At 38.1% G+C, this 20,037-nt stretch overlaps 1 protein-coding gene across 1 annotated transcript; it reads right to left on the reverse strand.

Moving 5' to 3' along the window:
- Positions 1 to 515: 515 nt before the first annotated feature.
- Positions 516 to 14,526, reverse strand: LOC135462830 (mitochondrial pyruvate carrier 1-like). The gene is made up of 5 exons (XM_064740114.1): positions 14,497 to 14,526; positions 12,330 to 12,345; positions 11,846 to 11,926; positions 8,482 to 8,614; positions 516 to 1,749 (listed from the first exon to the last, which is right to left on the reverse strand). Exons 1-5 carry the CDS (start codon positions 14,524 to 14,526, stop codon positions 1,536 to 1,538), a joined length of 474 nt encoding a protein of 157 aa, XP_064596184.1. The 3' UTR covers positions 516 to 1,535.
- Between the last annotated feature and the right edge of the window lie 5,511 nt (positions 14,527 to 20,037).

Here is a 20,037-nt window from a genome sequence, read left to right on the forward strand (position 1 = left end):
GGTTGGGCAATTTCAGGGCTTCACGAAATGTATGATTTCATTAGTCTACACAGAATAATGCAATCACGACATGGTTAAATAAACATCTTGAAAACCTGTGAAACGTTTGAAGAATGACAGCACTTTGTCTTTTCACAAAGTCTATTCTTTTGTCAAAACTGCTCTCCATTCACCAATGAGGTAGGTATATGATTTCCATTAAAACAGGTTTAACACTATTTAACAGAGCTGTATTATGCCTTAACTGTTTTGGAAGCCTGTGTTTTGTGGCCTATGAAGCGATTTGCTAAAAACTGACTGTATGGTTCTCCTTTTCCCAGTGCAGCTTCTGTGGAAAACAAACTTTACACATTGGTCTTGTGCCAGAGACTGGAGGTTATAAAAATCACACATGCCTTGATTCCACAACTTTTCTACATTACAGAGAGCAACATTCAGTGTGATTTATGCACCTTTCTAATCTAATTCTGAAGACAAAACTGCATTGGTTTCCAGGGCTTCACATAATAGTATAAATTAAATTGAATAATGCCTTCAGAATATGTCGAAATAAAAATCTTGGAAACATGGGAAAAAGGTTGAAGAGTTACAGTCTTACACTGTTCGCATACCATTTCCACTTATTTAAACTGAAGAGACCTTATCTAAAGGTGAGAGACACTTACACAAACAAAATAACTTAATGATGCCAGGCAACAAGTTAAAACAAGGAACCAATAGTGAATTAGGTACTAAATTCTTTAACCGATTACCTTCAAATTCCTCACTTCACAAACACGACATAAGAATATTGGGTTCTACTTCCCAAAACTTTCAATTTCAATATGTTGTCCATATTATAATGAAAGCTAAGAGATATTATATACATATTTTTTTCGAATAGTGGACCCTGGATAGTGGATCTCCAAAATGCAAATATTCCTAAGCACATTCAGGGTCTATAAAAATGCAATATAAGTGGAAAATAAAAGACACTTTAATCATTCACCAGGCTAATATCAGAAACAAAATTAACACAATCACAGATGTTTAGAGAGAGTTCGAAGAAGCCATTTAGAGTTTCAAATGATATGTTGATGTTAAATTCACATACATGTACATGTAGCTAGAAAAACAGATCAGAAAAAGCACAATATACCAATGACTAAAATACTTCCATGCTAAACATGACTGCCACTTTTGTTTAGATTTTACCTATTTAACAAATCATGTTTTTTAGTTTTGAAAAGAATAGCATTTACCAGTATTTAATTAATTCTACAAATACATCGTGAACCTTCTGTGGTGAGCTATAAGGTTATTTCTAACTTGTAATTTAATAAGTTAAGTTAATAAGGAGGATAAAATCAAAAAAAAAAAAAAAAAAAAAACGACAAAAAACTCTAACACACGCCTGATGAGGTAAAATTCACAGAAATGTTATAAAGGAGAAAAGTTTATGCTGAATATCACAAAAAGTTAGAAACAGCCTTCAAACAAAAAAACAAAGCTTGAGTATATTACCATATATACATGCTTCTATTTGTACAAGTTTGCTAAAGATACACAATCGTGACTTCTTTCAAGGCATCGTCATAAAGACGATACTTCCTGTCAAATTCGGCCACTTGCTTCTCCAAATCTTCGGGTGTCATTTCTTCTGCAGGTTTCATGGGGAGTACCTCAGGGTACAATTCTGGGTGCACTGTTATTTCCTCTTCCACTACTTTCTTGTGGTGAAGTAATCGCTCTTCTGACGATAAGAAAAAGCTGCAAGCAGAAATCAGAAAAATAAAGATGATATACACAACAAAAATATCATGTTAGAACTATTTTGTGAGTTGACAGTCACAATAATGTGTTACAGCATGTGCTAGGTGGAGGAGTTCTGGGAATGAGGGAAAAAAAAGCTTCAGATGAAATTTGTAACCTAATACAGCACTCCCCAAATTCACTTATTTCATCATTAAGTTGAAAGCTAATGTATCTTTCAATGCTCAGTGGTCTCTCATTCTTGGTTTTCTTGTCACAGAATCCTTTGACTCTGACCTAAAGTGCTGTTAACCAGTTTTTTAAAACCATCCATACACAACTGAAAAAAACTTGAGGTCATATCAATAAAAAACAATTATTATGTTCTTCACGTTAAGTGCTTCTGCTATTTCACTGATTTTGGTTCACGGATATTATTGAAGCAAAGTTTTGCAAAGTTTGCAAATAAGTGTCAATCAAATCAAAAAGCTGAAACCTTTCAGACTCTCTTGTGTGAGACATGTTCACTATATTTTGTATCATTGCTATGTGAATAAGGATATGCCCCACCAAATTTATAACAGTTTACTGAGCCAATTCATTATTCTGATAGAGACACTTGACAATTTTTACCTTGACAATCCACCATATCTCATTCACACATCACAACAAACCAACAACACCAAATAAAGAAAACCAAAAAAAAAAAAAAAAAAAAAACATTTTCCTTTGCCAATAAAATGACAGATCACTCTGATGTACTTTTAAGTCCAGTACTTTTAAGAAATCTTGTTAAAAGTCACAAATGATTCAAACAGATCACACTAATACCTATTACCAAAAACAAACTACTTACTCCTCAATAACGAAAGAAAAATGTCAGTGTTTCCTTAACTTTAAATGCACAGTGTGTAGTAAACATATTTGTGTCAGGAGTGAAAACAAAAAAAATTCATTCGTCTCCATGGCTGATTCAGTCTGGTTCATTTTTTTTCTAAAAGCTTGCTCTTGACACAGCCAATCAGCTCATGACCAATGAGATCACATGATCCAATCCAGTGCCTTGCAGCTTCAGCTAGGGCTACAAGTCCAGAGATTTACACCATTTTCCTCCAGCCATACAAAATCTGCATCATCTTGCAAGTGAAAAATTCTGACATATTGCATCAAACTTCAATCAAACCTAAATCAGTAAGTTGTAGTAGTATTATGGCATGATAAAGGTTGTATGGATAGCACCAATGCGGTCGCTGTGAGTTCAAGTCCAGTTCATGCTGGCTTCCTCTCCGGCCGTACATGGGAAGATCTGCCAGCAACCTGCGGATGGTCGTGGGTTTCCCCCCGGCTGTGCCCGGTTTCCACCCACCATAATGCTGGCCGCCGTCGTATAAGTGAAATATTCTTGAGTACGGCGTAAAACACCAATCAAATAAATAAATAAATATATGGATAGCATCTTGGTTCTTCACAAAAGCCCGTCATGTTATTGACCCAACTTGTAAATCAGTTGTAAATCAGCCACTAAAAGTCAGTAATAATAATTCTGAGCTCCAACATTAACTGGTGTTTAAAACACATTCAGATTTTCACCTCATTAGTCTAATTACACATACACTCATTCCTCAACATTTTCACATATGAAAGAGAAACTTTCAGTGCAGTTAATGCACATTTTTAATTTAATTTTGGTGACAAAACTACATTGGTTATTTTTGTCAATTTCTGGGCTTCAGAAAATTGAATAAGCACCTTCCAAACATGCAAAAAATGATGAAAAATTACAGTAAGACTATGTTATAATTCACATACCTACATGTATACAAGAAACAAAAATAAACACACACCAACCTTAAAATCAATCAATAATTGTACTATATGAACACAAAAAAACACATTACATAATTACATATACACTCCACATTCTGATTCAGGTCAGATGATAACAAAGCAAAAAAAAAAAAAAATGTGTAAGACATCATTATGGAAACACATAAACCCATTTTATCTGTGGCCAGATCCACATATCATAACCAACCTACCTTTAGGGACAGGCTGTATTCATTATATTATAAAACATGTTCGACAGCTTATTTCTGCACTGAGCCATGTATGGATGTACACGTCTGGACTAAGGCATGTATGGCTGTGTATATGTGGACTAAGCATGTATGGATGTGTGTACACGACTGGACTAAGCATGTACTGATATACATGACTGGACTAAGCATCTATGGATGTACACGTCTGGACTAAGGCATGTCTGGCTGTGTATGTGTGGACTAAACATGTATGGATGTACACGTCTGGACTAAGGCATGTCTGGCTGTGTATGTGTGGACTAAGCATGTACTGATCTACGTCTGGACTAAGGCATGTATGGCTGTGTATGTGTGGACTAAACATGTATGGATGTACACGTCTGGACTAAGGCATGTCTGGCTGTGTATGTGTGGACTAAGCATGTATGGATGTACACGTCTGGACTAAGGCATGTATGGCTGTGTATGTGTGGACTAAACATGTATGGATGTACACGTCTGGACTAAGGCATGTCTGGCTGTGTATGTGTGGACTAAGCATGTATGGATGTACACGTCTGGACTAAGGCATGTATGGCTGTGTATGTGTGGACTAAACATGTATGGATGTACACGTCTGGACTAAGGCATGTATGGCTGTGTATGTGTGGACTAAGCATCTATGGATGTACACGTCTGGACTAAGGCATGTATGGCTGTGTATGTGTGGACTAAACATGTATGGATGTACACGTCTGGACTAAGGCATGTCTGGCTGTGTATGTGTGGACTAAACATGTATGGATGTACACGTCTGGACTAAGGCATGTATGGCTGTGTATGTGTGGACTAAACATGTATGGATGTACACGTCTGGACTAAGGCATGTCTGGCTGTGTATGTGTGGACTAAACATGTATGGATGTACACGTCTGGACTAAGGCATGTATGGCTGTGTATGTGTGGACTAAACATGTATGGATGTACACGTCTGGACTAAGGCATGTATGGCTGTGTATGTGTGGACTAAACATGTATGGATGTACACGTCTGGACTAAGGCATGTCTGGCTGTGTATGTGTGGACTAAGCATGTATGGATGTACACGTCTGGACTAAGGCATGTCTGGCTGTGTATGTGTGGACTAAGCATGTATGGATGTACACGTCTGGACTAAGGCATGTCTGGCTGTGTATGTGTGGACTAAACATGTATGGATGTACACGTCTGGACTAAGGCATGTCTGGCTGTGTATGTGTGGACTGAGCATGTATGGATGTACACGTCTGGACTAAGGCATGTATGGCTGTGTATGTGTGGACTAAACATGTATGGATGTACACGTCTGGACTAAGGCATGTATGGCTGTGTATGTGTGGACTAAGCATGTATGGATGTACACGTCTGGACTAAGGCATGTATGGCTGTGTATGTGTGGACTAAGCATGTATGGATGTACACGTCTGGACTAAGGCATGTCTGGCTGTGTATGTGTGGACTAAACATGTATGGATGTACACATCTGGACTAAGGCATGTATGGCTGTGTATGTGTGGACTAAGCATGTATGGATGTACACGTCTAGACTAAGCATGTATGGATGTACATGTCTAGACTAAGCATGTACTGATGTACGTCTGGACTAAGGCATGCATGGATGTACACGTCTGGACTAAGCATGTACTGATGTACGTCTGGACTAAGGCATGTATGGCTGTGTATGTGTGGACTAAGCATGTACTGATGTACAGGTCTGGACTAAGCATGTATGAATGTACACGTCTAGATTAAGCATGTATGGATGTACATGTCTAGACTAAGCATGTATGGATGTACACGTCTAGACTAAGCATGTATGGATGTACACAACTGGACTAAGCATGTATGGATGTACACGTCTAGACTAAGCATGTATGGATGTACATGACTGGACTAAGCATGTATGAATGTACATGTCTGGACTAAGGCATGCATGGATGTACACGTCTTGACTAAGGTATGACCAAAGGGTGTATATTTCTGGACAAAGCCATGTACTGTTATGGCTGGACATACAAGATTAGTCAAGTTTGGGACATACAATTTAGGTCTGTATGCATTAAGCTGACAGCACAGAATTTACTGAAAAGAATTTACTAGAAAGTTTTGTTTTTTCTATGGAAGGGTAAGTAAGCCACTAAGCCACTAAGGGCACATATTTATTTCTATACATGTACATGGGTATTTTGTGTTTTCTTGGAAAGCTTATGCACAGGTATATCTATCTACATTAATTGGATCATATGTTGTGCATGAAGCAGAAGAGGAGGTGAGGTATAAAAAGCTTTGTGCCAACAAGTTTTCTGTTCAATATCATAAAATACCAGCACTGATTTCAAATTTAACATAAATTTTCAAATCCTTTAAATAGGCTTCAATTATGCCTTATATACTGCAAGTAATTCTAATGACGACAAATGGCATGCACCGAAAACTTACTGAAATACAACTGTACAAGACACACTACATATATGTGTCCACAGACTGTTGGGCGGGGAAGGGGGGGGGGGGGGGTGGGGGGGGTACGTTGTGTTTTTAGGGTGAAAAAAGGTAAATCAAAGACATTGGAAAAAAACAACACACAGGTTCTGTCTACAGCAGAGATACTGACAGATGAAGTTTGTGCACCATTACTACCTTAGTATTGAGGAGATTGCCGCAGGCTGCAAAGAGATCATGTCACACCAGGTTTAGTTGAAAGAAAACAAAATCTGTTTATAAATCTGATGAAGCACAAGCCAAGCAGAGCCCATACAAACCACTGCACCTTCAGGAGAGTTTCGTACAGCAAGGTTGAAAAGTATTCTACTTGGTAAAAAGAAACACATACAAAACACTGTCATTATATTTTCTAGGGGTTTTGTACCCATTTTTATAGAAACAAGGTATTCATTTGATTTGGTGTTTTACGTCGTATTCAAGAATATTTCACTTTATATACAATGGCGGCCAGCATTATGGCGGGAGGCAACCGGGCAGAGTTCGAGGAAAACTCACAACCATCCACAGGTTGCTGACAGACATGAGCTGGATTTGAACCTCACTGCCACTGCATTGGTGTGAGGCTCTTAGGTCATTGTGCTGCCCTGGCGTGCTAACCTCCTCGGCCATGGAGGTCCCCAGAAACACGATAGAGCTGATCCAAATTTGTGACTGGAAGATGACATTGTGAAGTCATGACATCACAGCTTCTTGTCAATAGTGTTGGGCTGACTCGATACGTTAAAAGCCTGTTCCCTGTTCACAACACAGGCTGCAATCTAATTTTTACGCACATAATCACATTCATTCATCTAAATTACCATCTACCACGAATTTATTTTGTTTATTTGATTTGCGCACTATATTCAAGAAATGTTCACTTACAGGATGGCAACAAGGTTTACAGGTAGAGGTAACCAGGCATAACCTGGAGGAAACTACCCTTCTGACATTACCGGACAAACCTGCCCAGGCAAAACCGCAGCCAAACAGAACACACTGGATCTGAACCTGCAACGTCATCGTTCAAGGGCTAGGGAACATCTGACCAAAGCTAGTGGTCTCCCTAGCAACAATGCAAAGGACAACTCTACTGTTCACAGCAATCAATCAGAGCCCATTCTTTTCATCCTAACAGACATAGCTCAAGGGAGACAACTTGTGTCATAATAGTCCTTGATGTCTCCCACTGCATGCTTTGTCATTTTTATTACTTAACCAGTTATCAGCACTTTGTTCCATACTTATTTTGGACCTGCTTTGATTTATTTATTTATTTGATTGGTGTTTTACGCCGTACTCAAGAGTATTTCATTTATACGACCGCGGCAAGCATTATGGTGGGAGGAAAACGGAGAGAGCCCGGGTGAAACCCACGACCATCCGCAGGTTGCTGGGAGACCTTCCCACGCAGAGCCGGAGAGGAAGCCAGCATGAGCTGGACTTGAACTCACAGCGACCGCATTGGTGAGAGATTCCTGGGTCATTTCGCTGCGCTAATACGCTAACCGACTGAGCCAAGAAGGCCTCGACCTGCTTTGATGATGAGAAAACATTCATAAGTGATTGTGAAAAATACAAAAATTTACACTTAATGAAAAAATCTCAAATCAATGTACAATGTACATTTTGCCTTAAAACAAGCATAACAACTATTAGAATTTCATGTAATCTGCTTAATACAATAACTTATCAACTAAACATACAGTAAAATTCCCTCAAAGTGACCAACTTGTTCCCTCAGAGTGATATTACATGAATGTGTTAAATGTGGAGATGGCTTCATGGTGAGGTAAAATGCCTATGGTTATATTAAAACTTGAATAAGTAGAAAATGCACACACACACACACACACACACACACATATATATATATATATATATATATATATATATATATATATATATATATTTGATAGGTGTTTATAAGCATATTAAATATTTCAAATATATGATTATTACAGGAATTAACCATTTGACAGGGTATAATATCATTCCTACATCAATTACAAAGGTACAGGCCCACAATGTAGAACTGGGATAATAACATATTACAAAAAATCTACAAATTCTTTGATATAAATATCCATTAAAAGGTAAATTTATTGCTTAGAAACCAATAATAAAATACCCTCCCTCGCAAAAGAGGTGAATAATTTTGTATGAATATTAATATTTAAAAAAAAAAAAAAAAGAAAATAAAAATACTCACTGATAATTGATAAACCGTGCTCCTTGCGTTAACTGCGCACATTCATTAGTAAAATGGCAGGCGAAAAGTAGCAGGTTTCTGGGCTGGACTTTTATGGCAAATCTCATAAATAACATGGAATATATAGCCAGAGCTGAAACGGATCAAAACACAATGTTAGTTAGCAATTATCAGGTAAATGGTTACACTACTTGGGTGGTTCAGGCTGGCCTCCACTCTGGTCAAATGTGGGAAGGCTTGCTTGCAACCTGCAGATTGTCTTGAGTTTCCCCCGGGCTCTGCCCAGTTTCTTCCCACCATTATGCTGGCCGTTGTCATATAAGTGAAATATTCTTGAGTAAGGCTTGAAACACCAATCAGATCAATAAATCAATCATTACATGGGCAAGTATATAAACATACAACAGGAGAAATTTTCGCCAAAAATGACAACATGTACACGTATGTTCATAAAAAGGCTCTCAGGCCCGCTGTTAAGTGTATTAGAAGTAAACCTGACTAAATCTAAATATCAGCTCCATTTCAGCACAAAGTATATACCACTTTAGTCTGGACTAAAGTTGATATCGGGCTTATGGTATAGGCAATTTGTCATCCCAAAACAAATGGAAGACACTTTGTTGTCAAAAATTATTTCTTCCCCAGATTGTTTGAGGGTTTGTGTATGGTCATATCACAAAAGTAATGCCAAAACATTTAAAGTGCTGTATCAATGAAATGCCATGCCGGACACCAGTCACAATGCCACATATGATCACTTTATACTGATTATACAGCATTCAAGAATGTTTCACTTATACGACATGGGAAGAAACCGGGTGCATTATACTGAGTCGGCCAACCAATACTCGATCTATTCCTACAACGCAACTTGGTAATTGTAGTACAAATGTTAGAGATTAAACGTCTTTGTATGGCTCAACTCAGGATTGAACCCTGGAGCTTCTGCTCATGAGATATATTTTGTGCTCCCTTGTGCTAAACACCAACCTGGAGTAAACAACCACCCTGGAACTCTAGAAAGTAACCTCATTTAGAGGTAAAGAAAACACTAAAATAAACTATTCATCAGATAAAAGACCATTACACACTGTGCAGGAAAATAGTTGGATTTATTTTTTTTTTAGAATTTTTTCAACCGACTAAAAAATGCTTTAAAAACATGTTTTTAAATCTGTTTGGATCTGTTTGGGCCCAGAGGGTATCAGTGATTTCATGGCAATATTTTTGGCTTGAAATGGTTTAAGGTCCATTTGTTGAATGCATTCATAGATCTAAATGAAGATGCATTTTGAATGATTTGATTTATTTATTTGATTGGTGTTTTACGCCGTACTCAAGAATATTTCACTTATACGAAAGCGGCCAGCATTATGGTGGGTGGAAACCGGGCACAGCCTGGTGGAAACCCACGGCCATCCACAGGTTGCTGGAAGACCTTCCCACGTACGGCCGGAGAGGAAGCCAGCATTAGCTGGACTTGAACTCACAGCGACCGCATTGGTGAGGGACTCCTGGGTCATTACGCTGCGCTAGCGCGCTAACCAACTGAGCCATGGAGGCCCCCATTTTGAATGATGAAATATAGCAATCTGTGTGTCAAGCGGAAAAAAGCTGAATGCCATCACCAAGTCCCGTCATGGTGAGAAAAGGCCACAGTAGAATCTGAAGTTTTAAATTCATTTTACTAGGTCGAAAAATATTCTAAAAACAATAAACGGAACTATTTTCCCCCCTAATATTTAAAGATCTTTCAACTGACATGTACCTCAAGCTAGTGTGTTCTTTGCCTTTAATTCAGTGGAAAAAATAAAAAAAATAAAAAATAGTGCAGGTAGTTTCAGATATACTTTTCAATGGTCTTTAACCTGATATAATATTAGGCCTCCATCATCATCTGACATCATAAAGGGAAGTCACTCTTTACAGACCTGCACATGCATATAAATTGTCTCGTTTTTTTGCAAGGTCTCTATGAGTTTCATGAATGGTTTTGGCATTTTCCTTCTCAAAAGCCAAGGTTATGCTGACACATTACATACCTGTGCATGAACTCTTGGCAGATAAAATGCCTTACTTTTTATAATGTGAATATATCAATCCTCATTTAAAAATGCCAGTGTTCAAACTGGTCTGGGTATTTTGTTCTCAATTTAAAAAGTACACCAAAACTGTCATTTTTTTCCCTTCAGAATGGTAACTAAAATGCAAAGTAAAAAGTTGTATTCAGTGCACAACTCATCCTTTAGTTCTGCTGAAATAATGTATTCAAACAGAACAAGTCCACTCAAGTCTTAAACATGATAAAAATAGGGCAAGCCCACAGCAATCAGAGCAGAACAACTGTTGAACAAGGTATAAAGTTTCAATTCTAAATGACCTTCCCACCCCTTACTCCCTCTCACCCTACTCACACCCCATCGGCACTGCTACACTAGACAGAGAACATATATCTGCCACTTTAACGGGTGATCTTTTTTTTGGCCTGCACTAAAAAAAAAAACAAAAAACGTTTGGTCTAACTGAACAGAATAAGATTAATAAAACCCCTGTGTGTATATCTACATGACCATTAGGCTTCTTCTTTTCATCATTAGGGTCACATTTTATCATACTTGTGACAGGGTTTAGGCTACACTCGATACTGCTGATTCAAGATTTCTGACAGTACCCGTGGTCTTAGCAGCAAAACTGAAAAGCTGGTGACTCACTGATTGTTGTTTATTAAATGATACACTCAAAAATTCTTCACCTACATGAATATGATGGTGATCAATTGTACGCATAGTTAAACCACCGAATTTGGCAAGTTACTGACAAACTTTCTTACGCAAGATGTTTATTGGATCTCGGAGAGCCAGGTTTCTTTTTTTCATGTTTTAAGGGAGGTACATGTAGGAGACGGAGGTAATTCGGGATACAGCGACGTCTCGTCCCATACAGATTTTAAACACAACATCGTACAATTGAACTTCACAAAAAAGCAAAACACTTCACAATAAAATATTAGTACAGCAAACATGTGAAATACCAAACAAATAAATAAACCAGTCTTATCGAGCCATATCTAAGGATGTAGATGAAGTATGGGCATGGTGTTCACTGATCGTTTAGACAGGCTTGAGGGGCCTAAAAACAAGCACTCCCTCATATACCTGTTGCCCAGAGGACTATAAACAAGCACTTCTCACCACATAGATGTACCTGTTGCCCACAAGCCTAAACACAAACGCTTCTCATATATCTGTTGCCCAGGTGCCTGGTCACAAACATTTCTCACATACCAGTTGCCCAGGGGCCTATAGACAACCATTTCTCACATGCCTGTTGCCCAGGGGCCTATAGAAAAATATTTCTCACTTACCTGTTGTCATTTTCCCACTGATCATCTCAGGGTCCTTCTTCACATCGGCTATGGCAGCTAAAGGTAGACCCCAGTTGGCAACTAAAATACAATGTACAATTCATCTGCGTGAAACACTGAGCAAGTTCACTGGGATGAGGAATATTCATTATAAACAATGTACATGTTGTAGCAAATTATAAATCAAAAAGCACACATACATGTATATATATATATATGGGTTTTACAAATTCTTGAAAGGATCTACCAAAATTTTTTTACAACTGATGTATCTATCACACAAACTCTGGCCATCTTAAAACAAAAAGAAAAAGTTAAACAGAAGAAAAAAAAAGTAAGAAAAATACAAAAACTACAATTCATACAAATTTAAAAACAAAAAAAACCTTTTTCATGAGCCAGAACAAAAAAACCTTTTCCCTACTGACCACAGTCAACTTCCATTGAAATATCAAACATATATGAAGAATATTAGATTACATACCTGGTCCCCAGAAATGCTGTAAAACAACAATGACAAACTCAATTAATTTCTCAAAAATTTCCAGGTAGCCTACTTATCCTCAAAATACATACTCACATATACAGACAGGTATCTACAGTGTAAATTGTTGCTTGTGGTACATGTATAGCAATGCTTTTGAGATTATTTCCCTTCCATATCCATAACAGGACAAACATTCAAAATTGTGCATGAACCATGAGATGTCATCTTGCGACGTCTACCTGCATTTTCACAAGACAATTAAGACAAATTAGTGCTACATGTACACAAGCCACCTTTACATTCAGTCATCTTATTAACATCAAGGGCCAGCTGTTTCATTTCCCTCCCTCTGTAGAATTTCCAACCCAATGCCTTGCAAAACACTGCATCAGCCTATTAGAAAATTGGTATTTGTTGAAGGCATCATTTATCTGACAAGATAACCTGTCAAATTCACAGATTATCATATAAGAATATTTTTTAGGTATCTTTAATATTCATAAGTTAATCAATCAATATAATATGGGCGTTATAATGAAAATCAGATTTGATGAATAACCCCAATTTACATCCAGCTCACCCTGAGAGTGTGATGTGGCTTATTAATGTACACTCAATTTGCAGACTGGCTTGTGTACCATTTATTTTGTCAATATTCACGCAAGGGATGGCCATTTGCATAGACATATGCTGTATTTCATCCAAAATTTAGCATTCAGTTTTTCACGTGATACATTTTGCTTCATTCTGACGGATTCATTCACCTTATGGGGGGGCCACTTAAGGTTTTTTTTGGTGGAGTGTGATTTATTTCTTATCACTAAAACTTAAGCCTTGGAGTCAAATGTGTCATTTTAAGGTCTTTGTGTCCTTCTCAACGTGTAATTGGGCTGACCAGACTTCACTGGAACTACAGTAAATGCATGATCCTGAAGTATATGTTCCCATTAGTGCATTGTATGCTTATATACATGTACATCTCGAAAACAAAAAATATTTCAAGTCAGGTATGACAAAAATGTCTTGTAACAGTACTAAGATGGAATACTGACTTGCACATCTTCAGCGCAATGCTGCAGTTTTATGCAGGAAACAAAAGGGGAATACCCCACTTCTTCCTCAAAACATTAATGAAGATTAGTCTTATGGTGGCTCTGCCCCTCAGGGACGAAAACCTGTAATGATCAAGTGATCTTGCTATAATTATTACATATACATGTACTGTATATATGTGTAAATTCTGGACCACGCTTGTCTGGAAGCTCAAGGTCTGAGTGACATTTGTACATGTATTATACCTATAGCATAATCTTCCCCTGTTAATACCAGGCATGCCTGTACAGCAGATGCATGGACACATGAATGCAAATCTTCCATCTTTTCAACCACCAATTGATAGCACTTTTTTTTTCCACAAGAATTCAAGCATACAATTATTATCAAAATGATGCTGCAATGATTTGTTTGTGTCACTAAAGGAGCAGGCTTCAAAAAAACTATGCAAATTAGTTCTCTACATCTGATAGTTCTCTCAGAATGTCTCAAAATATTGGTTGCAGGGGTGGTTAAAAAGGTGGAAGACTTAGGTCACTGGTATGTAAGCAGCTACAGACACACTTGAGTGGGGGGGGGGGAGCTTAAACCCTGTTAGAGAGAGTACTGGTATGGGATGTAACTTCAGGGGTAAAGGCAGTAATGCAACCTGTGTCTAGGGCATAAAAACGCATGATTAATACATAAATGTCTACTTAAAATCAATAAGGTCACCTCATCTCAAACATTTTCATGGTGGAACCTGAAGTGCCTTACTCTGATAGGAGTAACTGAAGCAAAAGGACGGGCTTTAAGAAAATAGCTTAAGAGCAAATTTTTCATTCTCCTTCTTGCCATTTTACGTGTAAAATGCCAGTGAGCAGTTGACAAGTAAATCAAACCTTTTGATATACTGACAAACAAATAACCTACATGTGCTTTATGTTGATCAAGTAACTGATCACTCGCTTGTTTATATAGGGCAAGTGATCACTTAACTCTGAGTGCTGAGATTCACAAATATTAAACAATTTAATAAAGAATTGATTGAGTGATTGATTTGATTGGTGTTTTACAGAATTATAGAATTGAACCAGCTATGGAAGGTACACATACAACATATTATACTCACAGTACTGCAATGTCCAGGTAAACAGGTCATGAAAAGAGAAAAAAAAAAAAAGAGAAAAAGACATTAGTGATGAAGACATTTTATACAACGACAGAGTTTATACCTGTACAGACTACATGCACAACAATTGAATGTTCAAAGTGAATTACATGAAAAACCACATTCACATGCGGAAAGGTGTAAATGTACTTGTACTTATTTGAGTGATGTTTAACACTGTACACAAGAACTTGTGTCTGCCTCAGTGGGTATCATTAACATACAAGTATATGATGTGACCTACAATGCCAGCTAAAGTTTCTCAGTGGCTCACCACTTGAAACCTTTTTGTAGGTTCTAGCATTCCACTAGCATTTACTGATGGTGGGAAGTTTCTGCCGTGGTCTGTATAAAGTATGTCAAACAGTCAAAAAGTACATACAAGCTTTCATGGCCAGTCACTTCCATTGCACAGCTTCCCCACCATGCCCTCAACCAAGCCACCTGTACATACACTACATGTTGTACATGTAAATCATCATGAATTATATTTATTTATTTGATCAATGTTTTATGCCGCACTCAAGAATATTTCACTTATACAACATCGGCCAGCATTATGGTGGGGGGAAACCCACGACCATCCGCAGGTTGCTGCCAGACCTAATGAATTATAGCCTGTTTTGTAGTGTATTCTTATAATTACTACAATTTGTTTATTTAGTGTAGTATAAATGTGAATGTAAGATAAAGCTATAAGTAAACTTGCGGATGGTTGTGGGTTTCCGCCTTGCTCTACCTGGCTTTTTGCCACCATAATGCTGGTTGTCTTCACCGTATAACTGAAATATTGTTGAATACAGCATAAAACACCAATTAAATAAATAAATAAAACAATAAATGCATTAAAGGCATGCATCAGTGACGCTTCGGTGGAATAAATTAATGGTTAGATTCCACCTTGAAGTCTGGAAACCGCGGGATCAAAAGTGGGTTGGGTTGGCACTTGCTGCCGCCTCGCTTGGCGCTAAACAGTGAGAGGTTAGAGGAAGGAACATCTTGGCCCACTGTCAGTATAATGTGACTGGGTGGGGTGTCATGTTTGGTGTCTTCAGGATGACACTTCAGTGGTGGCAGCACTTTGGCGGCATGGACTAGCCCTGTGACAAGAAGACACAATATATGCACACACATCTAATGACTCCTGGTCGTCATAACTGAAAAAAAGTATGACGTCATACCCAGGCATTCACACATACATACAACATTTGTCTGAAATCATATGAAATAATGTGAATGTGGCTATTTCATCAGTAATTAAAACCTTCACTTCAAAACTTCAGCAATGAATTCCTATACACTATGTGTACATGTATTTATTTATTTGTTTGATTGGTGTTTTACCCCGTACTCAAGAATATTTCACTTATACGACGGCGGCCAGCATTATGGTGGGAGGAAACCGGGCAGAACCCGGGGTAAACCCACGATCATGCGCAGGTTTTTGGCAGACCTTCCCACTGATGGACAGAGAGGAAGTCTGCCTGAGCTGGACTTGAACTCACAGCGACTGCATTGGTGAGAGGCACCTGTGTCACTGCGCTGCGCTGGTGTGCTAACCACCTCGGCCAAGGAGCCCTCCCATACATGTACTTTCATAACAAGCACAATGATTTAATGACCTAAGATTGCCAAGTCAAATGTAACAACAGAGTCCATGTTCAAAATACTACATGTACATATGATACTTCTTCCAAGGCTTTAAGTACATTAAGTCTTAACATTAGTTGTATTCCTGGATGTGTAAATGATTCCAGACAGAATAAATCCTGGTAGTGTATAATGCATGGGCTAGATTCCTACAAACTATCTTGGCCTAAATATTGAATTTCAACTATTACAAAACACAGTTTTGCTCTACATTTAAAAGTATGGCTTCAGTGCAATTTGCCCGAATGTACATTAAACACATGTATAAAAGATTTCAAGTTCACACAAAAAAAACAAAAAACCATATGCAAGAGAATGAAATAACATGTATTGAAGTCTACATGGCATGTTCTCTCAGTGATACAAAAGTACATGAGTGGCTGACAAGTCTCCCAGTAGATTTAAGCCATTTGAGCTAGCTGCAACATAAGCCACTAACAAATCCATCCACCATGACCTGATTACGCATCAACAACCTTACCCTGTACTTCAATCATGTCTAAACAGCTTCTTCAATGTGCCTTGTTGAACCTACGCGTATGCACAACAGCACCACATTATTTTGACCACTGATATCCAATAGACTGCTATTAATATCACTGCATCTTTTTTCCCGAAATCTGCTGTAGGCATGGCGCTAAGGGGTATATAATTTAAAGTGCATTGAAAGTTGCTCTTTCATATGTCAAAAGATTGAGGAATAGGGGTATGCACACTGGTCTGCACACAAGTGTTTAAATATCACACTGTATAGTTACAATGCCCAAACAGAGGTTCTTTGAACATGCAGATGCTAGTTTGAAATCAGTCTGTGTTAAGACACATGTCTAAAATATTATTACTACGATATTTCTACTGTTTAAGTGTCTTAACTACACAAACTGGCCAATTCATAATTTCTTTAACTTTCTATCTTTTTACTTCAATCTAATGCAAAATAATGCAAATCTTAGCATTAAAATAACAAAATGCAACAAACCGTCTAACTGTATACTTTTCATGTCAAGAGAAACAGAGATTTATCGAATCCAAGTTGAAAACATTCATAATAGTTGCCTCAAGATAAATAGAACACAATTCCTTAGATTCAAAATGTTATTCCATGTATCGCAGAGTTTTCGTTTCAATCATGGGAGAATTCCTCCTGATAAAGAGGATTTCACACCTACACATTAAAATTAATACTAGATTATTATGTTGTGTAAATGTCAATAAAAACACAACCATAGCACAGTGAAGCTATTTCTGGCAATTCTCCAAGCTGAGACATGCCAGAGTTTTCCTGTATTCAATACCTGTTTGATAGTGTGACACAACTTGACATCTACTAACAACCAACAACTGTTCACTATCTGTATGTCTAGATTAAGTAGATTATCATGATATGTGATTATCAATAAAAGCACATGCATGAATACATAGATGTACATTTAGCATACTGAATCTACTTGAAGCATTTCTTCGAGCTGAAATGATACAAGTTTCCTACAGTCAGTGATTGTGCTTAGAATTCTGTCACTTGGGAGTGGAATTCTCGAATACCCACACACGTACAATTTAAAGAGATCGAATAAGACTCCAGAACTCAGATCAGTATGTATATGTATGTACTCTTGATTCTTAAACTACGTAACTGGTCCAAGCCTGCATAACTGGGAAGGGTTAATGTACATGTACATTTGGGATAACTCTGGAAATTTTAAGTATTCAAGACTGCGCACATCCAGGAAAGCTAACGACAAGGTGAAAAATAACACTGGAAGGTATAAGGAAATGAACAAATCTGGATGATATTCTGTGAACTATGACAGATAATAAGCGCAAATTGTAGTATGTTAGACAGAACATTATGCACAGCATATGTAAATTGTGAATGTCAATAAAAGCTTGTTTTCGGACTTATGGCTCCATGAAAAAGAATTTTGTATTCTCCCCTGTTATTTAGACAACGTTTTCTGCAAGATGTCCTGCGAGAGTCAGGTATTTTGGCACAAAAAAAAAAAAAAAACAGCCAATGCCTGGATGTCTGCGGGCTTGAATATTTTATTCATTTATTTCATTAGTGTTTTACGCCGAACTGAAGAACACCTCACTTACACGATGGCGGCCAGCACTATGGTGGGAGGAAACCGGGTCAACCCACGACCATCTGCAGGTTGCTGGCAGATCATCCCACTTACGGCCGAAGAGTAAGCCAGCATGAGCTGGACTTGAACTTCCAGCACAGACTTGAATAAAATATAACCCAGATGATGTGATCAGAATACCAGCTTAACATGCCCTCCCAAAAATCACCAAACGACAGTGGCTAATTGGTATTCGACTCTGTGAGGGAGAAAGGGTGGTGGCAATGGTGGTGGAGAGAGGGGTAAGTGTGGGGAGGTAAGTAAGGAAGGTTACACTTAAGGTGGGTGTTCACCCAGTGCAGCAAATTGTATTTCTCCAACACTACCAATGACTAGAGCCCTACATGAGTGAATCAGCACGGCAACTACCTGACTGATCACTGATCAGACACCTATTGGATCAAGGGGCCATTAACGCAGCTCAAAAATGAGACTATCTTTATCAGTGTCAGGTTTCACATTCTTTTGTTGAAACTGTTTACACAGAACTAGTGCTATACAGTGACTGTCTTCCACATTTGTTGACTGTCATGATCTTTACATCTTGTGATCCTTTTCACAGTGGTTTGTGACGTTAATGAAGGGTGACATCAACAGCTTGCATCAGCCAATCACGATCACTGGGAGATACGTTTAATATCAGAAATATATGACACCTATTTACATGTTTTTCACAGAACTGGAGGCTGCCCACACAAACAGGCTAGTGATAAGCATGCTGCCAACATCTGGCACCAATTATACATCAACTCATGAGAGACAAACATAAAAGAACACTTTTGGCATGTGATTTTTTAGTGCACCACATTGCGGGGAAGATATAAAATAATAATACAAGAGTGACTTGTTAACATCCAGCCATATCAGAATTCATCATGGTATTGAAGCCTTGTTATTTTTTCGATGACCAGCTCAGTGTGAAGTAGAAATGTTTCATCTTTTTATTGTAACACAAAAACAGTCAAGTTTTCAAATAAACCAGCCATCTTATTCACTTTCATTCTCCTTACAGCGCTTGCGTCGCTCTCTATCTTTTGCTTTAAATCACTGCACCTAGGCTTGTTAAGGCTTAGCCTCATCACTGGTCTCCTTCCACAGAACTATTTAATCAACATTCATCAATACAACTGTTTCAGCCCTGGATGACTATGCCATGCTACTTTGTATTTGTCCTGACGCTTGCGGTCATAGCTGGATCCCCTTCGCCCCGGTAGGGAGAATTGTAAAATTTCGGAAAACATTTGAGTACTAACCTACCAAGCCTGCCTAGTCACTCCTTTACAATGCTTAGGGCCCTGGGATGGCATACACTACCAATCATCCCAAAGGTAAATATCCATCCATATTTTTTTACAGTAATCGACTGTTTTCCAAAATTTTAAAATTCTTCCTTACGGAGTAAAGGGGCCCCAGTCATGCCAATGCAAGTGTCAATGCCAGTATAAAAGATCATGGTGTAGTCATCCAGGACTAAAATACAAGGCTGTCTACAAACATCTAGGCAAGTCATAAGCAACACCTGTCACCAATCACATCTGTACATATAGCATCCACTCTGATATACTTCTGCCATAAAGCAAAAAAAAAAAAAAAAAGAAAACCTGGATTCATAAAAGAGTGACTTTTTGTTCACAGTTAGATCAAATCACTATCCATGTCCCTTGTCATTTTATCAGTAGAGGGATCAACGTTTTATCGTCCTTTACATCAGTACATGTACAGGCCA

This window comes from Liolophura sinensis, chromosome 1, assembly GCF_032854445.1.
Source record: "Liolophura sinensis isolate JHLJ2023 chromosome 1, CUHK_Ljap_v2, whole genome shotgun sequence".
Lineage (NCBI taxonomy): Eukaryota > Metazoa > Mollusca > Polyplacophora > Chitonida > Chitonidae > Liolophura > Liolophura sinensis.